A 20,521-nucleotide genomic window follows, 5' to 3' on the forward strand; every position below is an offset into this window, starting at 1 on the left:
CTGTAGGAATTATGTTGGGGAAACAGGAGCATAAATAAATGGTCAGGCTAAATGATCACAGTGGTCCCTTCTGGCCTTAGAATCTATGAACCTATGAGCCCGGTCATTGTGCACTTGTGCATTGTGCATCCGCACTGTGGATGGGAGGAGACTATAGGCTAATCCCAACCCCACCTCCTGTCTCTAACACTATGCTCTCACCCTGTGCAGATGTGGAAGGCAGCTGTAGGGCACAATGTGGCCGTGAAGGAGGAATCCCAAGGAGATGACTGGGACACCGATCCTGATTTTGTGGTGAGTTTCACTCATGTTGCTGGACTGTGTCAATCATGGGGACTCGGAGCTAAGAGTTGGGACTTGAGCCCTGAATAGGTCTCATGAGAGAGAGGGGGATGGAGAGCTCATTCTCTCCTTGGGGATGTTTGTTGCTGGATCTACCAGCCTGGTCTAGTGGCTGGGGCACCTGGCTGAGAACTGGTTGACCTTGGGTGTTCTTCCCAGTTCTGCCATGACTTGCTGTGCATCCTTGGGCGAGTCACTTCCTCTCAGTGCCTCTGATTCCCTTCCCAGCATTTTTGTTTCATGTCTCTTTAGACTGTAATTCAACTCAACTCAAGTCAAGTAACTTGAGAGAGTGGTGTGTCTCCTCTATAATATTCTGTGTCCCAAAATGGCAACTGCTCCTGCAGAGAGTGGGTTTCTAGACATGCAGAGGAGCATTCACACTCTCACTGGTCTCCATCAATGTGTTGTTTGAGTCTCTACAAAAAACAAAATCAGAGTGATCCATCTCACCTAGGACATTGGCATGCAGGAATCTCATGGCTTTAATTTCTTTGTATTTGTACATTAGCATGTGTCTGTCACTGGTGCAAAACATACTGCAAGAGTAAAAATGACAAGCTGCTGATTTTTCAATTGTGGCTGCAAGTAAACAGCAGTGTGGGAGGGTGTTCCACTTTGCAAACTGCAGATACCAGTCCTCTCCCCGCTCCCACTGTGGCACAAGAAGAGACATTGCATCACCCTCAGCTTTCTGCTGCAGTTGCTCACAATACATCCAGATGTAAGTAGGCTGCATGTGGGTTGGTATCACAAATAACCATGGCTGTGCAGTCAGGTAACATTGTTGGGCATCCTGTGACCCTGTTGGTTGCTCACCCTGTGGCACAGTGACTGTGATGGTGCAGTACCCCATTGGATCCCACCAACTTCATGGGCAGACGTCATAGTACAGATTCCTGCCCAAACAACCTCTCTGGTGACAGATCCCTGGAGCTGGAGGCCATATGTGCTGCAGGCCTGGGGCTAGGGCAGTATCAGTGCTAGAGCTGGTCAGGAACCAGAATTTTCAGCTCATGGGAATATCGATGTAATAAGAATGGAAAGCCAAAATTGTGAAATTTCCTGAGAAATGAAATTTTAGGGAAAAAAGAATTTGGGTTGGGGGGCTCAATCAAAATATTTTGTTTCTATTTAGATATTATATTTTTATTTTATAGTAAAACAAAACAATCACACATGTTGTTATATTTAATATTTATATTGTATATTATTTTATATGATAATTTATAATATAAAAATCCTAAACAAAATTACAATATTCCATTCCGATAAGGTCCAAACGGAACATTTTGACTTTATTGAAACATTTTGTTTTGATTTTTATGCAAAATGAAATGTAATTAGAATCAACACATTCCAGCAGAATGTGTCAATTCAACTAATCAGCATTTTCTCATGGGAAAAAGTTTAGCAGGAAACTTTTGATCACTTGTAATCCATGTGTTCATCTGCCTGGGGAAGCCACGTGTCTCCTCAGGGGGGAATTTCTAAGGGGGGTTTCTGAATGCAGACAGGCCTGCAGTCATACTGAAATATTCTGAAAAGCACAACGTGCCACTGAGCTGAAAGAAATTTTCTTGGAGACACAGCTGCTTCCTTTAGCTGGAGCCTGCCCAGCTGTGGGGTAATATCATGCCGGGATCTCAGTCCATTGATGTGTATGGGTGTGGTAAGGTGACCCCATGTGCCAGGCTCAAAGCTTGCCAATAGGTGCACGTGCAGTAATGGTGACCCCTGTGCCACGGGCGGGTCTTGGTTCATTCACGGGTGTGTGTGCAGTAATAGTGACCCTGTGCCGCGGGTGGGTCTTGGTCCATCCACGGATGCGTGCGCAGTAATGGTGACCCCGTGCCAGGGAGTCTGCCTGTTGATGGAAGCGTGCATGGTAATGATGACTGCGGTGCCTGAGGGGTCTTGGCCCATTGATGTCTGTGTGAGGTAATGGGGATCTCTGTGCTGGGGTTTTTGGCCAGTTCTAGGGGCAGGAGAGCAGGGCAGTCGTCCGGGGCCACCGCAGTGCTGTGTCCTCCGCTGTTTTCAGCCCTGGCCAGTAAAACACCTGGGCCTATTCCAGTCTGCAGGCAGCAGAGGAGCGGTTCCCTGCACCCAGCGCTGTTGTTCCCAGCAGCCCTGTGGGCTCCTCTCATGGGATTTGGATTTGTTTTGCAGAACGACATCTCAGAGAGGGACCAGAGATGGGGAGCCAAAACCATTGAGGGCTCCGGACGGGCCGAGCACATCAAGTAAGTCTCCCCCTTTTAGCTGTTAGCCAGGCTGTCTGCTAGCACCTAGATCAGCTCAGTCCAGGGACCCATTTGGTCCAGTCTCCAGAGCTAGGTGTGTCAGATGGGAGATTCCCAGGGCTGCGGAGGAGGGTCCCAGGTCACAGTCACATGCCTGTGCACAAACACCAACCTTCAAACCCTCCCAGGTGGTCCATAGCTAATTCTGGGTTCTTATTTTGGAGTGGCACTCGTCCTTCCACCAGTCAGGCAGAGTAGGGGGAGGGGGGAGAAAGGAAGGAGCAAGGGGAAGGCGCTCTCTACCCGGCTTCTCTGAGTACTTCTGATAGAACTCGCAGTAGGGTTGGGGCTTGGATGTTCTCTACCAGGTCCGAAGACCACTTGTCCACTGTAGCCCTCCCAGTCCACCAGGTTTTGAAGCCTTTCCCTAACTCACTGAAAGGTGAGGATTTGGTGAGCCAAGCATGCCGCCTGTCTGCAGACCGCTATGGGTGGTGGTGGCGGGTTTGAGGGGGTTGGGTGTAGGTTCCCACTGTAGAGTGGTAGTCTAGTTTGGCTGATGGGTGGCTGAATTTTAAGGTTCTGGGCACAGTGCCACACCTTGTCCCCATGGACAGATTAGGGGCTGCCTGACGATCTTGGTCCATGTGGAGTTTGTAGGCTGCTTTGGAGGACTGCAAGGATTCCTTGAGCTCCTGGTGCACTAGGTGGGAGGCTAAACCCACATTGGCTGGTACTGGGGAACTTACGGGTAAGTCTGGACAGAAGTGGGAGTGAGAGGCATAGTTCCCAAAGAATGGGCTATGTTGGATCGAGGTGTGGATTGCATTGTTATAGGAAAATTTGGTGTAGCACAGCAGGCAGAGGCAGTCATACTGGTGATAATTCAGAAAACAGTGAAGATACTGCTCCAAGATTTGACTGACTCTCTGCTTGCCCATTACACTGTGGGGGACAGGCGGACGAGGTAAGGGAGTCAATGCTAAGGCGTCTGAGGGAATTCCTGCCAGAAACAGGAGATGAACTTGGGTCCCCAGTCTGATACAATGCCTGTTGGTAAACCACGGTAATGAAAGACATTTTCCAGGAAGCTGTCTCCCATGAGGTAGAACAGTAAGCACGGGATGAAGTGTGCCATCTCTGTGAGGAGATTGACAGCACCCAAGATTACTGAGTGTCACGGGAGCATGGCAGCTCTACAATGTGGTGCATTGATATAGTAGACCAAGGCTGTGGGGGCATGGGTAGAGGCTGGAGGAGACCTAGAGGTTTTGATCATGAGTTCTTAGTATGGGTGCAGAGGTTGCAGGACCTTATATAATCTTTGATGTAGGACTGGCCACCAGAAGCTCCTTGAGACCAGATTCCAGGTCTTGAATTGGCCAAAATGGCCTATAAGCAGTGGATCATGGCATAGCTTCAATACTTGAAGCCTAGGTTTTCCCTCTGGAACATAAATATAATTCTTTCAATAGCAGAGGCCATTTTGTAAATGGAACTCGGAGTTGGGTTGGATAGTCGCATTGTTCAGGGTCTGGATCTGGGTTGCAAACAGGTCATTGAGAAGCAGGGAGCAGATGGAAGACATCAGATTGCTGTCAATGATCTCACTGGCAAAGTTGGACACCTTGAACACAGTGACAACAGGCTCTTTGCCAATGCACGATATTCATCTTTGAGGGATAGGGCATCTGCCTTCCTGTTTCTCGTCCCTGGGCAATAGGTTACTACAAAATTGAAGTGAGCAAAGAAGAGGGACCAGTGGATCTGGCATTAGTTAAAGTGTCTAGCAGTCCATAGATATTCCAGTTGTGGTCCATCAGGACTTGGACTGGGAATCAGCCCCTTCTAGGAGGCCAAGTCACTCCTTGAAAGTTGCGTTGATAGCCAGTAACTAGTTGTGCCAAATATAGTAATTTTTTTCTACCAGTGTTAGCTTCTGAGACTAAAAAGCACAGGGGCACAGTTGGTTGTGGGCCTGCATGTTGAGATAAAACTGCACCTTTGGCAAAATGGTTTAGTGAGTGTTACATTCCAAGGTGCAATCCAGACCAGTGAGGTGTTGCACCCAAAGTTATAGGGCAGGGGGACTTCACAGTGACTTGCTGCTGTAGCTCCCCTCAGACCGCTCACAAAGCCTGCCGGCATGCAGGTCACACCCTGAGTGACTGTGTATAGCCACAGACCTGCTCCAGCAACTCTGACCCCAGCAGCAACTCTGGCTTCCAGCAGACTTGTTTACTATTTGTAGGGTGAGCCCAACGCACTCCCAGTCCCAGATTTTCTCCCCCCAAAACATGTGTCCTATACTGTCCATCCCTCTCCTGGACAGTGCAGATAGATTAGGTCTGTTGCCCTTTTAAGGGGATTAATATACAACAGTCTGCTACCCCAAATGGAGTTACCCACACAGTTCACAACACTGGATTAGTTTATTTAACTAAGAAATAGATTTTAAGTGAGTAAAAGTATAAGGCATTAAAGTCAGAAATGGACACAAGAAAAATAAAGATAAAATGCTTCCTGGTACTTAGTGTGACAAAGTTCCTCCTCTATCTTGGTGGGTCCTGCGCTTATTGGCGGATTTTCTTGCCTCAGAGATTCACCATGTGGGTTGGGGAACAGCCCAGAGACTGTCCCCTCTGGAAGAACCCACAGTCCAGGTCAGTTGGGAGGTTTGGGGGGAACCCAGGCTCGCCCTCTACTCCGGGTTCCAGCCCAGGGACCTGTGGACTGCAGCTGTCTATAGTACCTCCTGTAACAGCTGCATGACAGCTACAACTCCCTGGGCTACTTCCCCATGGGCTCCTCCAAACACCTTCCTTATTCTCACCACAGGACCTTCCTCCTGGTGTCTGATAACACTTGTGCTCCTTAGTCCTCCAGCAGCACTCACTCTCAGATCCTTGCGCCTCTCGCTCCCAGCTCCTCACACTCGCACCACAAACTGAAGTGAGCTCCTTTTAAAACCCAGGTGCCCTGATTAGCCTGCCTTAATTGATTCTAGCAGCTTCTTCTTAATTGGCTCCAGGTGTCCTAATTAGCCTGCCTGCCTTAACTGGTTCTAGCAGGTTCCTGATTACTCTAGTGCAACCCCTGCTCTGGTCACTCAGGGAACAGAAAACTACTCATCCAGTGACCAGTATATTTGCCCTCTACCAGACTCCTGTACCCCACTGGTCTGGGTCTGTCACATTAGACTTAACAAACTAAACTTGGTTCAAGATAAAATTCTTACCACATGCTCCCAGCAACAGGACTGACCAAGTTTCAGGTGAGGATCTGCTCCCAAAGTCCAATGGCTGTTTCTGTGGTTTTCTTCGGTGAAAAAGTGAGAGAGATGGATAAGGAGAGAAATAACTTGGAGTGTTTTTGCCTCTCACTTTTATAGAAAACCATTTTCCTGAGGATTACACCTAGATAAAATTTATTCTCCCTGTGAGGACAGCGACAAAGAGTCTGGTGGTGAAAGATGTTCTATTCTGTTGTTTGCTAAGAGGCAGATCTCTTTGTCCCTTCCTTGCCAAAGAGTGGCCACTTGGTAGGTGATGGCCCATCAGCTTTGACCCCTGGCTGGAGGCATCAGCTAGTCCTTTGTCTTTGAGAAACAGGTTTACCCACTCCCCAGACTTGTCTGGTAAACACCCTTCAGTCATGATTTCATCTTCTATTCATAACTTTACATATAATGTTGCTACATACATGATATTATTGCTCAGCGAGTTATTAGTTTTCAATTGATACCTCTGTGACGTTCCCCTGGTCTTATCTAGACTGGTGACCTGCTAGGTCACCCCAATCCTTGACTCTGAGAGTCAGCCTTACCCTGCTCTGCTGTGAGAACCCCCATTCCTCGGCTGTTCACGCACAGCCTCTGGCACGTAAGCTGCTTGGATTGTGCAACCGAATGACACTAGCCAATATCTCCAGTCCCAGACACAACCTAGGAACCTCCATCCTGCAGTGTCCAGTTATTCTTGCTGGACGCTGCAAGCTTATATGAGTTCATCAGTTTAACAAAGAAATTGAGCTGTACCAGGCTTGTTATCCCAAGGGGAGTCTCTGACACGCTTCAGACCAAACGCACTGCTTCAGATAGAATAAACAGACAAATGTATTAACTACAAGAGAGATATTTTTATAAATCAAAGCACAACAAATCAGATTTGGTCAGATGAAATAAAAGCAAAACACATTCTAAGCTTATCTTGACACTTTCAATGCCCTTACAAACGTAGACGCTTCTCACCACAGACTGGCTGGTTGCCCTTCAGCCAGGATCTCCCCTTTGATCAGTGCTTCAGTCGCTTGGTGGTGATGTCTGTAGATGGAGGTGGAAGAGAGAGGAAGTGCACGCAAACGTCTCTCCCTTCTTCCCTCTTGGCTTTGCCCCCCCTCCACTTCAGGGTCAGGTGAGCATTATCGCATCATAGTCCCAAACTGACCAAAGGAAGGGGGGTCACTCACTCGAGAGTCCAACAGATTCTTTGTTGCTGCCTAGGTCAGTGTCCTTTGTTTCTGTGAGGCTGGGCTGGGTTTGTCCCATATATGCCCTGATGAGGTGTGAACTGCCCCTCTGTTCCTGGAGAGTTTTGCCTGAGCTTGTTTTAAGCCACGAGGATACATTTTCATCTTCATAATTATATACATGAAATTACAACCTATAACATTACTATAACAACAATGCTCAGTGCTTCGTGAGCCTTCCGAAGACACCTGACATGACAAACTTTGAATTGGACACCACACAATCATATTATAAGGATGAACATGGGGGTGCAGGGTGTTCCCCCGAGGCACAGAGTGTCACAACCTCACGAGGCATATTTTGTACAAACATTATTACAACATTGTGTAGACTGTGAGTACATGGGTGCATCCAGTCACAGTGGGATCTGGGTGAATCGGGATGGGTGCTGAGGTGAATGCCCTCTTCAGGTGATCAAAGGCTGACAGCCTGCGAGGACCAGGCCAACCAGTTCCCCTTTTGCAGGAATGCCATTATCGGTGCAATCAGGCTAAAGAATCCTTTAATAAATTGCATGTAGAAATTGGCAAACCCCAGGAATCACTGCACCCAGTATATATGCCTGGGTGCAACCCAGTTGGATACTGCCACTACCTTACATTAGGTGAGATCATGTATTCCAAGAATTCCACTATGTCCTTATTGAACTCCTATTGCTTGAACTTTGTCAGGAAGTGGTTATGGTAGACTCTCTCTAAAACAGTGCCAATGGGATGATTGTGAGGTCCTGACTTTTGGAGAAAACTCGTATGTAGGCCAGGTAAATGATGACAAATTGGTTCAGCATGTCCCTAAATATGTAATTTATGAAATGCTGGAAGGTCACTAAGGTGTTGCACAATCCGAATGACATGACCAACTACTTGAAGTAGCCATATCTGGTCCGGAAGGTGGTCTTCCATTCATTTCCTTCCTAGATTTCCTCCAGGTTATAAGTTCCATGGAGGTCCAATTTTGTGAAGACCTTAGCAGATCAGAGTCTTTGGAACAGCTTATGAATAAACAGTAAGAGGTACTGATTTTGAATTGTACTCTTGTTCAGAGCTTAGTATTCCATACAAGGTCAAAAGGGACCCATCTTTCTTTGCCATGAAGAAGATTGGGGCCCCTGTTGGGGATGTGGAGGGGCCAATGAACTCTTTCTACAGGTTCTTCTTGAGATATCTCTAGAATGCCTGTAGTTGTGGTTTGGAGAGGGAGTAAATGTGCCCAAAGGGAGCCTCTGCGCCCAACTGGAGGTCCAAAGGACATTCATAGCTGTGATGGAGTGGAAGAGTGTTAGCTTTCTTTTTGTTGGCACAGTGTTGATATATAACAGGAATCCCTGGAGCTGTTGGGGAGGGGGGATGTGGGGGTTTCTGGAGTCACCTTTGAATCTTCTCTTCACATCTCTGAATTATTTGGAAGACCAAGTAAGCTGCAAAGGGTTGCTTGTCCTGGATTAGCTCTTGGAAAACAGGACTGTCAGCAAAATGGGGTGTCAAAATGTACCGTGCCTGACCACCAGAGGATGTGCTGGTCATGGGTAATGAGCCAGGGATGCCAAGAACAACTGATGAATTAGCCCAAACTGAATAATTTCTTGGTGGCCTTGAAGGGTAGTTACCTCTAAGGTAATCATCTGGTGGGTTACTGGTCCTGATGAAAGGAGTGACCAGTCAATGGACTCCACTAAATCAGGGGGCTTCTTCTGCTGGGGGTGGGGGGACATGGTATGCGTGGGTGAACTTTCGATCCATGAAATCGCCTGAGGGTTAGAGTCAGGGTCAGTGTCTCTAGGTTGGTGTCAGGCATTGCAGGGTGCTGAGCCGGACAGGGAGTTGGAGATGTACCCTGGTGATGTCCAATCACCATCCAACACAAGTGGACAAGCATTGGTGTAGACTTCTGGGAATGGCATCAACCCAGCCAGGAGGACAGGTTTTTTTTTCCCTTGGAGTAATTTGGCCAGGCAGACATTGATCTTGATACATAGGTTGACAAAGACATCCAGGCCAGATCGGATTCCACCCATACCAGTTCATTTCTCATATTATTGTTTAAGCTGACCCCAGAAATGATATTACTGGTGTTAGGCTCTGATGGAGTCCTCTGATGGGATAGGGGAGCAGGCAGATACCGGACACAGTGTTGGTATATAATACTCTAAATACTTTTACTGATTACAATATAAACCCCAATCACTCCACATTCACACCCCTTTCATATTGTACCAGAATCCAAAGATTAGAACGAAGTCCCAATTGCCAGTCAAGGGCTGCTCCTATCATAAGGTGTGGGGAGCCCCACATGGCACACTTCTTCTTTATCAGGGCTCTGGATCGATCTCTGACTCCAAATTTCAGATATGTCAGGCAACTATTTATAGACCAGTTCATCATGTCATCAGCTCTTAGTCTGTTTGCTAAGCCCTTCATCCATAACTCCAGGAAAACAGTTCCCAGGGAGGCCGCCATAATCCAAGACATTCCATTTCCTCTTATGGACATGACAAAGTTCCTCAAAGGACATGACAGATAATCCTTGACCTCTCATAACCTTAAATCCTCACTTAAGTTGCCAACACATAACTCACGTATTCATGTCAAGCACATAGCATTTATGCTAGGCCCAAATGGCCGATGGCGTATTACAACATACACTACTATATAACCCAATACTGGGTGGCCTTGTTCCACTCAGCATCTACTGCCAAGTGTTGGAACTCTGCTGCATATTTAGCAACTGGCCAGCATCCCCGCTGCAACACCAGACATGCAGCTTCGGCAGTACGCTTGCAACTCGGGTAATCAAAGCTCATCGCCATAGCTTGAATGAATTCCTCAAATTGGCCCAGGAGTGGTTTTTATTTTTCCAGGATCAGAGAGGCCTAAGCCAGGGCATCCCCAGGAAGCAGGTTCAGAATCAATCCCACCCAGACGTGGTTAGTGGGATACGACTGAGAATGTAGCAGAAAGAGGAGCTAACACTGATTTAGGGACACATGAAATTAGTCACAATCGCCATTGGACTTGTCAGGCAGGGGGAGCTTGGGCTCATGGGAGCAGGGGGTCAGAGCTGAAGGCGGTGTGGCTTGAGCTTGTAGGGCTGCATTCTGCAGAGTGGCAAGTTGGACCTGCAAGGTCTGTGGGGTCCCACTATCTTCATCAGAGAGATATAGGCCTTTTTAGGATCCATGCTTGCCATATGGGCTCTAGTTCCCTGACGGTTTGTGGTTTTAGGGCTGCCCAATCTGTCAGAGACCGGAATGTGAATGGCCATGCCTAGTGGTTGGAGCAGAAGTCAGCGACCAGATGCCAAAGCCAAGGGTCAGAGCCGAAGACAGAAGTCAGGAACTGGAGCAGAGGGTCAGAGCTGGGATACCTGTAGCAAAGCAAGACAGGAGGAGGGGTGGAAACAGGCAGGTGCAGGAGTTAACGCAGTTGTGGGTGAATGCATTGAGCAGTCGCTAAACTACTGCCGCTGCTGGGTGGAAGAGCTAGTCTGCTGACTCTTCCTACCCCTCAGGAGGTATAGCCAAACAGGCAGCCTACTGCAGGCACCTGCATTCATTGGGTTGCTCAGAGACTGGCTCTGCTGCAGGCCCTGATTCTGGACAGTCTCAGGTTTGGCCCATGTTAGTGGCTACGATCCAGCCTCATGCTCATGGACCCATTCTGGGGTCCCGGACCCTGGTTCATGTCTATTGGCAGCTGGCCCTGTCTGCTGAATGTCAGGAAGTAGGGTTATGCTTTGTGGAGGTGTTCGCCATGTTATTATACACATAGGTCAGTTCTGGCAGGTAGGAAGGTCAGTCTCTCTGCTGTGTCTGTGACTGGGCCCTCGGCCCGTTAGTGGCATCTGCTTGGCTCACTCACAGAGGCCATTGCCTTGTGGGTAGTGGGCTGTCATCCTTACGCCATATCAAGTCAGCCCAGGGGTCAATTTCCCCCAGTGGCAAGTGGAACCCCAGTTATCTGAGCTGGAATCCCAGTGTATAAGGCAACACTGCTGAGACCACTGCTTTGCAGGCTCCATGGGAGGCATAGGCTGCACTTGTTTGCAGTGGCTGCAGCGTCACTCTCAGAACGAACTAATTGACTGGCAGGTCACAGTGACAAAGTGAGGAGCATGTGTGCTGTGCAAGCCCAGTCAGCTGGTCTATGGGGATGAGGCTGTGGCGAGTCTGAACTGGGATGCTAGCTGGTGGCCAGGGTTGAGGTCACCGGTACACAAGCCGTTGACAGGAAAAACAGATTCTTTGTGTTACAATGTCAGGGTTACTGCACCTTTGAGCCCTGCTGTAGTCTGCTCTAGGAATGCCCGTCAGATCTCAGGCCTCAGCTGTCACGTCTCTGCCGCAGCCCTCTCCTTTCCGTCCAGGGCTTTAGGGTACAGCCTCCTGCTCTTTACTGCCATTGTCCCCTGGGCTGACAAACAACCAGCCCCTGCTCTCTGGCTTCTGTCCAAGGACAATGACAGTGTTTTTGTAAATGAGCAGACAGCTCTTCCTAAGTAAACACATTTATTAAAGGACAAAAGCATGCAGAAAAAAACAATACAGGCGTATACACACATGCTAAACATACCAGAAGTCACCCAGCCACCCTATTGGGCCCGGGAAGGCCAAAGTCCTTCCAACACATCAGCGGGGGTTTGGGACCTTCTTGGACAAAAGGTCCTGTCCATTTCCTAGCCCAGAAAGAAGGCACTGAGTCTGGTTAAGCTCAGCCTCTATCTCCCAGAAATCTTTTCCTCCCAGCATCTTGGAAACTGGTAAAACCCATACATCCCCCTGGCCCCAGGTGGCCAAGCTTCCAAAGCAGGGTATTGGCGTGCCCACCCTTGGGATTCTGTATTTATCATCCCCTAGTGACTTCAGATTCCACAGGAACACCCCACCCCCATGAGCCAGGAACGCATAAGTACACATCATCTGTATTGGTTCAAAGGGCTATGAATAGTCCCTGGCTCAAACCATCTGGCCCACCTCAATAGTAAGTCTTCCTTTTTTGAAGTTTTCATGCTTTCAACATAAGATATGCTCTGGTCCCCATGTCAGTCAATATCTGTCACACTTTGTAAGCAGCATTGTAGAAAGAGAAAGAAGTGAGGGATGGGCAGACAGACACCAACTCTGGCAGCTTTGGGTGCCGATTCAAAGAGAGCCTGTTGGGGGGTCTCTAAGTGAGGCAAGCGGTGCAGGGGCAAGAAGGTCACACAGAGAGGTGGCATTTCACTAGAGCTCTGTGTAAGGGAATGGCAATACATCCTCCCCACCCCCAGCGCCAGCCCCAGAGCGAGCTCAGGCACCAGACCGCCTCTAGTTGTTTCATTACCTCTAGAACGGGCTAGTGAGGGAGCTGGGAAGCGTCCTCCAGCCTATGGGACTGGGCACGACAAGTAGGGCCTCCTCAGCCATTGTGAGCCCAGGAGACCAGCACCATTAGTTGTGAGTGACATCTCCCTGCGTGGATGGAGTTTGTGCCATCACTCCCGCTCCTAGGAGGTAGCCCAGCTACAACGCTCTGTCTGGGAGGAGCAAGGGAGAACCACCAAGATGCCTGGGCCATGTGAATAAAAGCAGCTTTAGGACTTCAGATGTGCAGAGTTCCTGGGGACAAGGCAGGTGTGACTCTGCAGTCCCTGGAGCTGCAGCTGCTCCCATCGTTGGCCTTTGGCATCTACCTAGAGTGAACAGAGATGTGGCAGGTTAAATGGCTGAAAAATAGAATAGGGGCTTCTGTATTTATGTCCTGATCCTACAAACCAGGGCTCAGTCTCCTGCCCCCCACACACAGCCTCCCAAGGGTTCCTTGTACAGGACTATGGGTAGGGTTACCATATGTCCGGATTTTCCCGGACATGTCCGACTTTTTGGTCCTCAAATCCCTGTCCGGGAGGAAATTCCAAAAAGCCGGACATATCCAGAAAAATAGGGAGGGGTCATGGGGCTTGGGACTGGGCTCAAGCCGAACCGGGCTGGAGCCGCTGGGACCGGGGCTGGGGGTGCTCGGCCGGCGCCGCTCGCACAGGGCCAGGGCCAGCGTGCTCGGCCGGAACCGGGGCTGGCGCCCCAGGGCCCGAGCCGGGCCGGAGACGCCGGGGCCAGACCCTCTTGGCCGGGGCCGGCCGCCGGAGGGAGCCACTCAGCCGGGGGGGCCGGACTGGGCCGCGCCTCCTCACGCACCCCCCCTCCACCCCCCCAGCCCCAGCTTACCTGCTGCCTGCCTGTTTCAGGTTTCCCACGAATATTTGATTCGCGGGAAGCAGGGGAAGGGGAGGAGCAGGGGGGCGGAGCGTTCAGGGGAGGGGGCGGAGTTGGGGCGGGGCCGGGGCCCCGTGGAGTGTCCTCCTTTTGGACTATTAGAATATGGTAACCCTAGCTATGGGAGACCAGGGGAAGGTCACATATGCCTCAGCACCCGCTGCCAACAAGCCTGTTAGGTTCCCACAGACCTCGCATTTCATCTACTCTCAGCCCTCTTCCATCTCCACCCACATGAGAGTCTGAGCCAGATGGGATGAGCCACTAAGGGCAGGGGTGGGACCCCTGGAAACCTAGACGGGGGGGAACTCTTTATGGGTGGAGGAAGTGGTGTGTGTGTCTTGGGGGCCGCAGCACAATTGGGAATGATTCTGGCCTTGGGAGCGTTGCACAAGGGGTACACTCCTGGCTGGGGATAGTGTGTGTGTGGGGGGAGGGGGCAGGGGAGTGGTGCATGGTTTGTGTGTGTGAGAGGAAGAGAGAGATTCTGGGGTACAAAAGGGGACTGATCCTAGCCTTGGGGTCACTACTAAGGCTGAACCATTTCCCTCAGACTGAGCTGACACCAGTGCCTGCAGCTCTGATGGGATTTTTGGTTTCTGAGGAACAGTGAGGGGTAAGTAGGCTGTTGCCATGGTGATGTCTACCTACAGGAAGAGGAAGTGGTGACTGCATTCAGTGAACTGAAATCAACCAAATAAGGGCTTCCTCAAATCACCAGCAGTGAAACTGGGGGGAGGGGGGGTTGGGGCATGTTCTTTCGCACCATTCCTGTTGCCTACTCCGCTTGGGCCTTGCCATGAAGGATTCTGGGTGTTTCCTTTGGGTGTGGCTCATGCTGTGACCTCTCGCTCCATGCTTAAGGAGCTGGGATTTGTGCACTGGCCCCAAGGCAGTAGCTCTGTCCCAAATCCAGCAAATGCGTACTCTCATGGCCCTGGGAAAACCTACTCAGTATCCACCTGTCTGCAATCCAGGGCTGGACTCTGATTCCCCAGTTGGTGGAGGCCCTAATCCTGTGGCCAGGCATGGAAATGGCAAGCCAGCCAGTTACGTGCCAGCTGCCATTTCCTGCCCAAAGCAGACCCATGGTCCTGCACAGGGACCTGCAGGGAATGCACTGGCAGTGTCATGTTTTCTGTGCTGTTTTAGTGGTGGAGATGGCTCTGCAAAGAGTGAAGTCTGCAGACAGCCTGAAACAGTAGCTCTAGAAGGTGAGAACTGTCATGTTCCTGTATGAGATCTGGCCTGGCAACAGAGCTTGCCTATACATCCCAGATGTATTCATCATAGAATCATAGAACTGGAAGTGTTGGCCAAATAGGGCCCGTTTCCCCCCGGAGCTTACCTAATTACACCAAGGAGGCACGGAGAGACAAGAAGACGGGTACCAGGTCCTTTATTTGTCAGTCAGCTGAGAGGGTGCTCCTCGACTCATGCCAGAAGAGACACACCTTACATGGCCGAACAGGCCCTTTTTATAACCAGTAACAAACAACTCAGTTCTCATCCTTTTTACGTCATTATGCTGACCTATAGATAACAGGTTACACAGAATACATATATTATTTTGGGGAAGGGGATACAAGAGACATCTGTTGCGGATACATTTGTCATTTTGAAGGGAGAACAAGGTACATCCCTTGACCCTTTGCACTAAATACCTTGGGGATATATGGGAAAACGGCTACAAACTAACTATTTCTCTCTATTCCCTCCTTATCTCTATTATTTCTGCTAATATGAGTGAAACTACAGCCATCTGCCAGAAATGCTGACCAATACATTTCTGCTTCAGCCTACTTCAGAGCATGTAAGCAGTTAGTATAGAAGTAGGTGAGAGTTCCCAAGATGGAGTCACTGTGGTTCACAGATAGGCCCAGAGCAAAAGAGCTTTATCGGCACTTTTGGCCTTCCACTTTCCCGAGTTACCTGGTATCCCAACAATCCCCCCTTTGAGAACACTCAACAAACCTTTGTTAGAGTTTTCTCATACTCTAAAGACAACATGCGATTAAGCTCCATGCAATCAGGATTATCAATGAAAATAAAACCAATGCTCAGGGTTCTTGCGGGGAGTATGCTGTGAATATTTAGAAAGATCACAACGCATTCCCAGCGACCCTTACTGTCTTTTGAATAACAGCTTAAGTCCCAAATCGTCGTTAGCAGTCTTTTCCGCAGGCTGGACAATTCACTGTTCAGGAGTGGGCACTGCTTTCAGTCGAGAGTGATGAATTCAGTTCTTGTGTCCTTTGACCTTTGCCACTGTATGGGTGACAAGCAGGACGGTGTGGGGTCCCTTCCACTTCTCTTGGAGAGGCTCGTCCTTCCAGGTTCGCACGAGAACGGAGTCACCAGGCTGCAGGGAGTGGACCCGGAGTATCCAGCAGAAGAGGCTGTGAATCTTTGGTGTGCCTGTGAAGAAAAGAAAGAACAGCAGACAGAGGGCACATGTACTGAGACAAGAAACCATACCCCATCTCCCACTCCCCTGCCAGAACTGGGGTACCATTCATAGGCCATGCTCTTCCAAACATAATCTCGAAGGGACTAAGCCCTATCCTGCCCTTAGGGAGAGCACGAATGCAAAATAACACAAGGGGCAAAGCATCAGGCCACTCAAGAGAGGCCTCCTGACAGACCTTTGAGAGGTGTCGCTTGAGTGTCTGATTTGTGCGTTCCACTACTCCACTGGCTTGTGGTCGCCAGGGTGTGTGGAGTTTCCAGGGGATTTGCAGAGCACTTGATATCTTTTGAACCACTTGAGATGTGAAGTGTGTTCCATTGTCAGATTCCATCCACTGAGGAAGGCCAAAGCAAGGAATGATCTCCTTAACAAACTTAAGAGCCACTGTCTTGGCAGTGTTGTTGCGACATGGGAAGGCTTCAGGCCGCCCGCTGAATCGATCCACTAAGACGAGAAGGTACCTGTACCCTGGAGTCCTGGGAAACTCAGTAAAGTCTATTTGCCGCACCAATCCTGGGCCTGGGGTAGGTTCCAGGGTGGCTGGTGGCACTGCTACTCCTGGTCGAGGGTTATTCTTTTGGCAGATTAAACCTTCAGCTTACACCTGTGATGCTAGTGGTTTAAGACCAGAGGTTAGAAAATATTTGTTCATGAGCTGGATAAAAGCCTCTCTGCCTGCGTGTGTGGTTTGATGCAGTTTCTGACTAACATATTCATAGTCGAATAATTCTACTTAAATAACCTCTTGCCTGAATTACTTACAGACATTCCTACCAAGTTTCACTGCTTGATTCCCTCTAGCAACTACAGAGTTAACTTCTCACTCTCTTTTCTTAAATCACTTGCTTGTCTCCCAAAACGACACCCAATCAACTCAGATTTTACCATTCCAATTATTGTCCTGGGGATTTGAAATCCCCATGCTTATAATTACTTACTCTTTTCCTTCCACTATGCCCTCAAAGTTTCCAACCTGTTTTCCAATCTCTCTATCTGTTGCCTGCCCGCTTGGGCCCGATCCTGCTTTTCTCGCTGAACCGTCCCTTCCATGGGCACCGGACACCTTTTCACTACCAATTTAGCTAGGAGGGTGGGTTTCTCAACTAGCCCCCACCCTTCCTGGTCTCTTCCCTTAAACATTCTTACTCATAAGGCTACCCGAGTCCTCCCTCGTGAGGCTTATGGCTAGCTAGACAACCTTCAAAGATAGAAATGAACTTGCTTGGATTCGTTGAGAATTCTCCTGCCTCTGCCTTAAAAGCAGCCAGATGTTAAAAGCAACATGACACAAGATCCTGTGTTCCTGGACGGGCTAACACACTCTCAGTAATCAACGGATACAATCCCACCAAGGGGGGGAGGGTACTCTCTAAAGACTGTGGGGGTGAAGGAGCCGAAGGGGACACCGATTCTGGCATTACAACAGTGGGAGGGTTCTGGGGTTTAGCAGCCGTTACTACCGAGCCTGTCGGAGTCAAATGGCACTTGAACAAAATATCAGATCATTTTTACATAATACCATTCCATAATCAGCCTGGTGTCTAAGCGCCTTCCAATTATTTAACATACATTCCAAGGGTGTCCCAGCATATATGCTTTGTCCGGACCCCATTATGCTCGTGTTTAATTAAACCTGGTCACGGGTTTGACCGACCCCCCTTGCGATCAAGATATCCTGGTCACGGGGTTTCCCCTCGCAGGAGTCTCGGTGCGGCTGGAGTCGGTTTAAGGCCTAGACCCGGTTATCACAATTTTGGCTTCCAGCATATCATTAGTATGAAAAAGAACAGTACCCCTGCCAAGAATAAAAGCAAGCCCTGGGGCTTTTCTACGTCCCAGTAATTGTCCAGTACGGTCCACAGACTAGGGAAGTTAGTGAAATTATTCATTAACCGTTGCCTGGCTTAGTTATCATGACCACAAAACATTTGTCCATTTACAGTACCTTCCCACACAAGGATTACCCAAAGGGTCCAATTCTACACTGCGGGGGCGTTATCCCTCAAACCCAAGAGGTAAACGCACTTACCGCCCGGAGTGGCCGCGTCCGGCTGTTGGACCTTCCCCTCTTCTGGTACCGTCTTATCTCCGTGTCGTTAGGAGTTCTCTTTAGAGAGGACACAGCCACCCCAACCGATTGTGACGACCCGAGGCCCGAGCAAACAACAGCTCGAGGTGGCCACTCCTCGGAATCGTCGTCGGTCAGTGCCCTCCACAGGGAGAGAAGTCCCGGCGGAGTCGCCAATTTGTTGGCCAAATAGGGCCCGTTTCCCCCCGGAGCTTACCTAATTACACCAAGGAGGCACGGAGAGACAAGAAGACGGGTACCAGGTCCTTTATTTGTCAGTCAGCTGAGAGGGTGCTCCTCGACTCATGCCAGAAGAGACACACCTTACATGGCCGAACAGGCCCTTTTTATAACCAGTAACAAACAACTCAGTTCTCATCCTTTTTACGTCATTATGCTGACCTATAGATAACAGGTTACACAGAATACATATATTATTTTGGGGAAGGGGATACAAGAGACATCTGTTGCGGATACATTTGTCATTTTGAAGGGAGAACAAGGTACATCCCTTGACCCTTTGCACTAAATACCTTGGGGATATATGGGAAAACGGCTACAAACTAACTATTTCTCTCTATTCCCTCTTTATCTCTATTATTTCTGCTAATATGAGTGAAACTACAGCCATCTGCCAGAAATGCTGACCAATACATTTCTGCTTCAGCCTACTTCAGAGCATGTAAGCAGTTAGTATAGAAGTAGGTGAGAGTTCCCAAGATGGAGTCACTGTGGTTCACAGATAGGCCCAGAGCAAAAGAGCTTTATCGGCACTTTTGGCCTTCCACTTTCCCGAGTTACCTGGTATCCCAACAGAAGGGACCTTGAGAGGTCATCTAGTCCAGTCCCCTGCACTTATGGCAGGAGTAATTATCTAGACCAGGAATGGCCAACCTGAGCCTGAGAATGAGCCAGAATTTACCAATGTACATTGCCAAAGAGCCACAGTAATATGTCAGCAGCCCCCATCAGCTTCCCCTGCCCCACTCCCAGCACCTCCTACCCACCAGCAGCCCCACTGATCAGGGACTCCCCTTTAGGGTGACCAGATGAGAGGAACAAAATATCGGGACACATGGGAGGGTGGCGCCGGCAGAGCAAAAAAAAAGAAAAAGGGAATGCCACTGGAGGAGCAAAAAAAACCAAACCACAGAGTACAAAATATCGGGAAAAATGGCGTTTTATCGGGATGTCTGCTCACCCTACTCCCCCTCCCTCCCCGCACATCCCAATCAGCTGTTTCGTGGCATGCAGGAGGCTCTGGGGGGAGGGGAGAGGAGCAAGGGCACGGCAGGCTCATGGGAGGGGGCGGGAAAGGATGGAGTGGGGTCAGGGCCTGTGGCAGAGCCAGGGGTTGAGCAGTGAGCTCCACCCTTTCCAGTGCTTAACTACCCTGACGGTTAGGAAGTTTTTCCTCATGTCCAGCCTAAACCTCTCTTGCTGCAATTTAAGCCCATTGCTTCTTGTCCTATCTTCAGAAGTTAAGGAGAACAATTTTTCTCCCTCCTCCTTGTAACAACCTTTTATGTACTTGAAAACTGTTCTCATGTCCCCTCTCAGTCTTCTCTTTTCCAGACTAAACAAACCCAATTTTTTCAATCTTCCCTCATAGGTCATGTTTTCTAGACCTTTAATCGTTTTTGTTGCTCTTCTCTGGATTTTCTCCAATTTGTCCACATCTTTCCTGAAATGTGGCGCCCAGAACTGGACACAATACTCCAGTTGAGGCCTAATTAGAGCAGAGTAGAGCGGAAGAATTACTTCTCGTGTCTTGCTTACAACACTTCTGCTAATACAGCCCAGAATGATGTTTGCTTTTTTTGCAACAGAGTTACACTGTTGACTCATATTTAGCTTGTGGTCCACTATGACCCCCAGATCCCTTTCCACAGTACTTCTTCCTAGGCAGTCATAAGATCTTTTAATGATCTGCAGGCTATGGGTGAGGTTCGTTTATGTAAGGTATTTTATACAAAGTGCCACCTAGTGGCCGAACAGTAAAATACAATTTAGCATTCCATTACATCTCCCTCTTTAAGTTCTACATTCCTACCATTTACATGGTCTTTGAAGTTCAGTACAGATCAATAAGTTAAGTGTGTCTGAATCACACTATTTTTCTAATTACACGACCTGAAGGCATAGCAGCTTGGTCATCTGGCTGTCCATTAGTAGCAACGACTGGCTGGTCGGTTTGGAATCCCTGAGTCATTGTCTTCTGCACCTGCTATCTGTAGAGTTTCCTCTATTGATTGTTGGTGCTGAAGAACTAACTGTAGATGTTGACAGTCAGTCTTGATCACATATGATCTGGGTGTGGAATTATTTTTTTGTTGTTTTTAAACGATATCTGGAATTGTCCATTCATTTTTTCCATCCAATTTGACTTGAACACAGTCACCAGTTTCTAGGCCTGGTAGTTCTCTAACTGAGTGATGTCTGCTGTAAAAGTGTTCATAAGATTTTTTTAGGTTTTTATCCAATTTGGTTGCTCTCTTCATGTCTGGCCATTTTGGAAATAGGTTCTTTTCAAAACTTGGTCTGAATTGTCTTCCCATCAGGAGTTGTGCTGGACTATATTGAGTAGCTGCTATTGGTGTTGGTTTGTAACTCAGAAGGG

The 20,521-nt window shown here is 48.9% G+C and overlaps 1 protein-coding gene across 1 annotated transcript in view; it reads left to right on the forward strand.

Annotated features, from left to right (window-relative positions):
• The window catches only part of HCLS1 (hematopoietic cell-specific Lyn substrate 1), a 56,508-nt gene that overhangs the window by 8,410 nt on the left and 27,577 nt on the right, over positions 1 to 20,521 (forward strand). Inside the window, exons 2-3 of the mRNA XM_054028281.1 lie at positions 211 to 294; positions 2,515 to 2,588. Of these exons, the coding sequence (XP_053884256.1) occupies positions 211 to 294; positions 2,515 to 2,588 (158 nt within the window). The remainder of the gene's footprint in view (positions 1 to 210; positions 295 to 2,514; positions 2,589 to 20,521) is intronic.

The sequence above is a fragment of the Malaclemys terrapin genome, chromosome 1, assembly GCF_027887155.1.
Source record: "Malaclemys terrapin pileata isolate rMalTer1 chromosome 1, rMalTer1.hap1, whole genome shotgun sequence".
NCBI classification, from domain to species: Eukaryota; Metazoa; Chordata; order Testudines; family Emydidae; genus Malaclemys; species Malaclemys terrapin.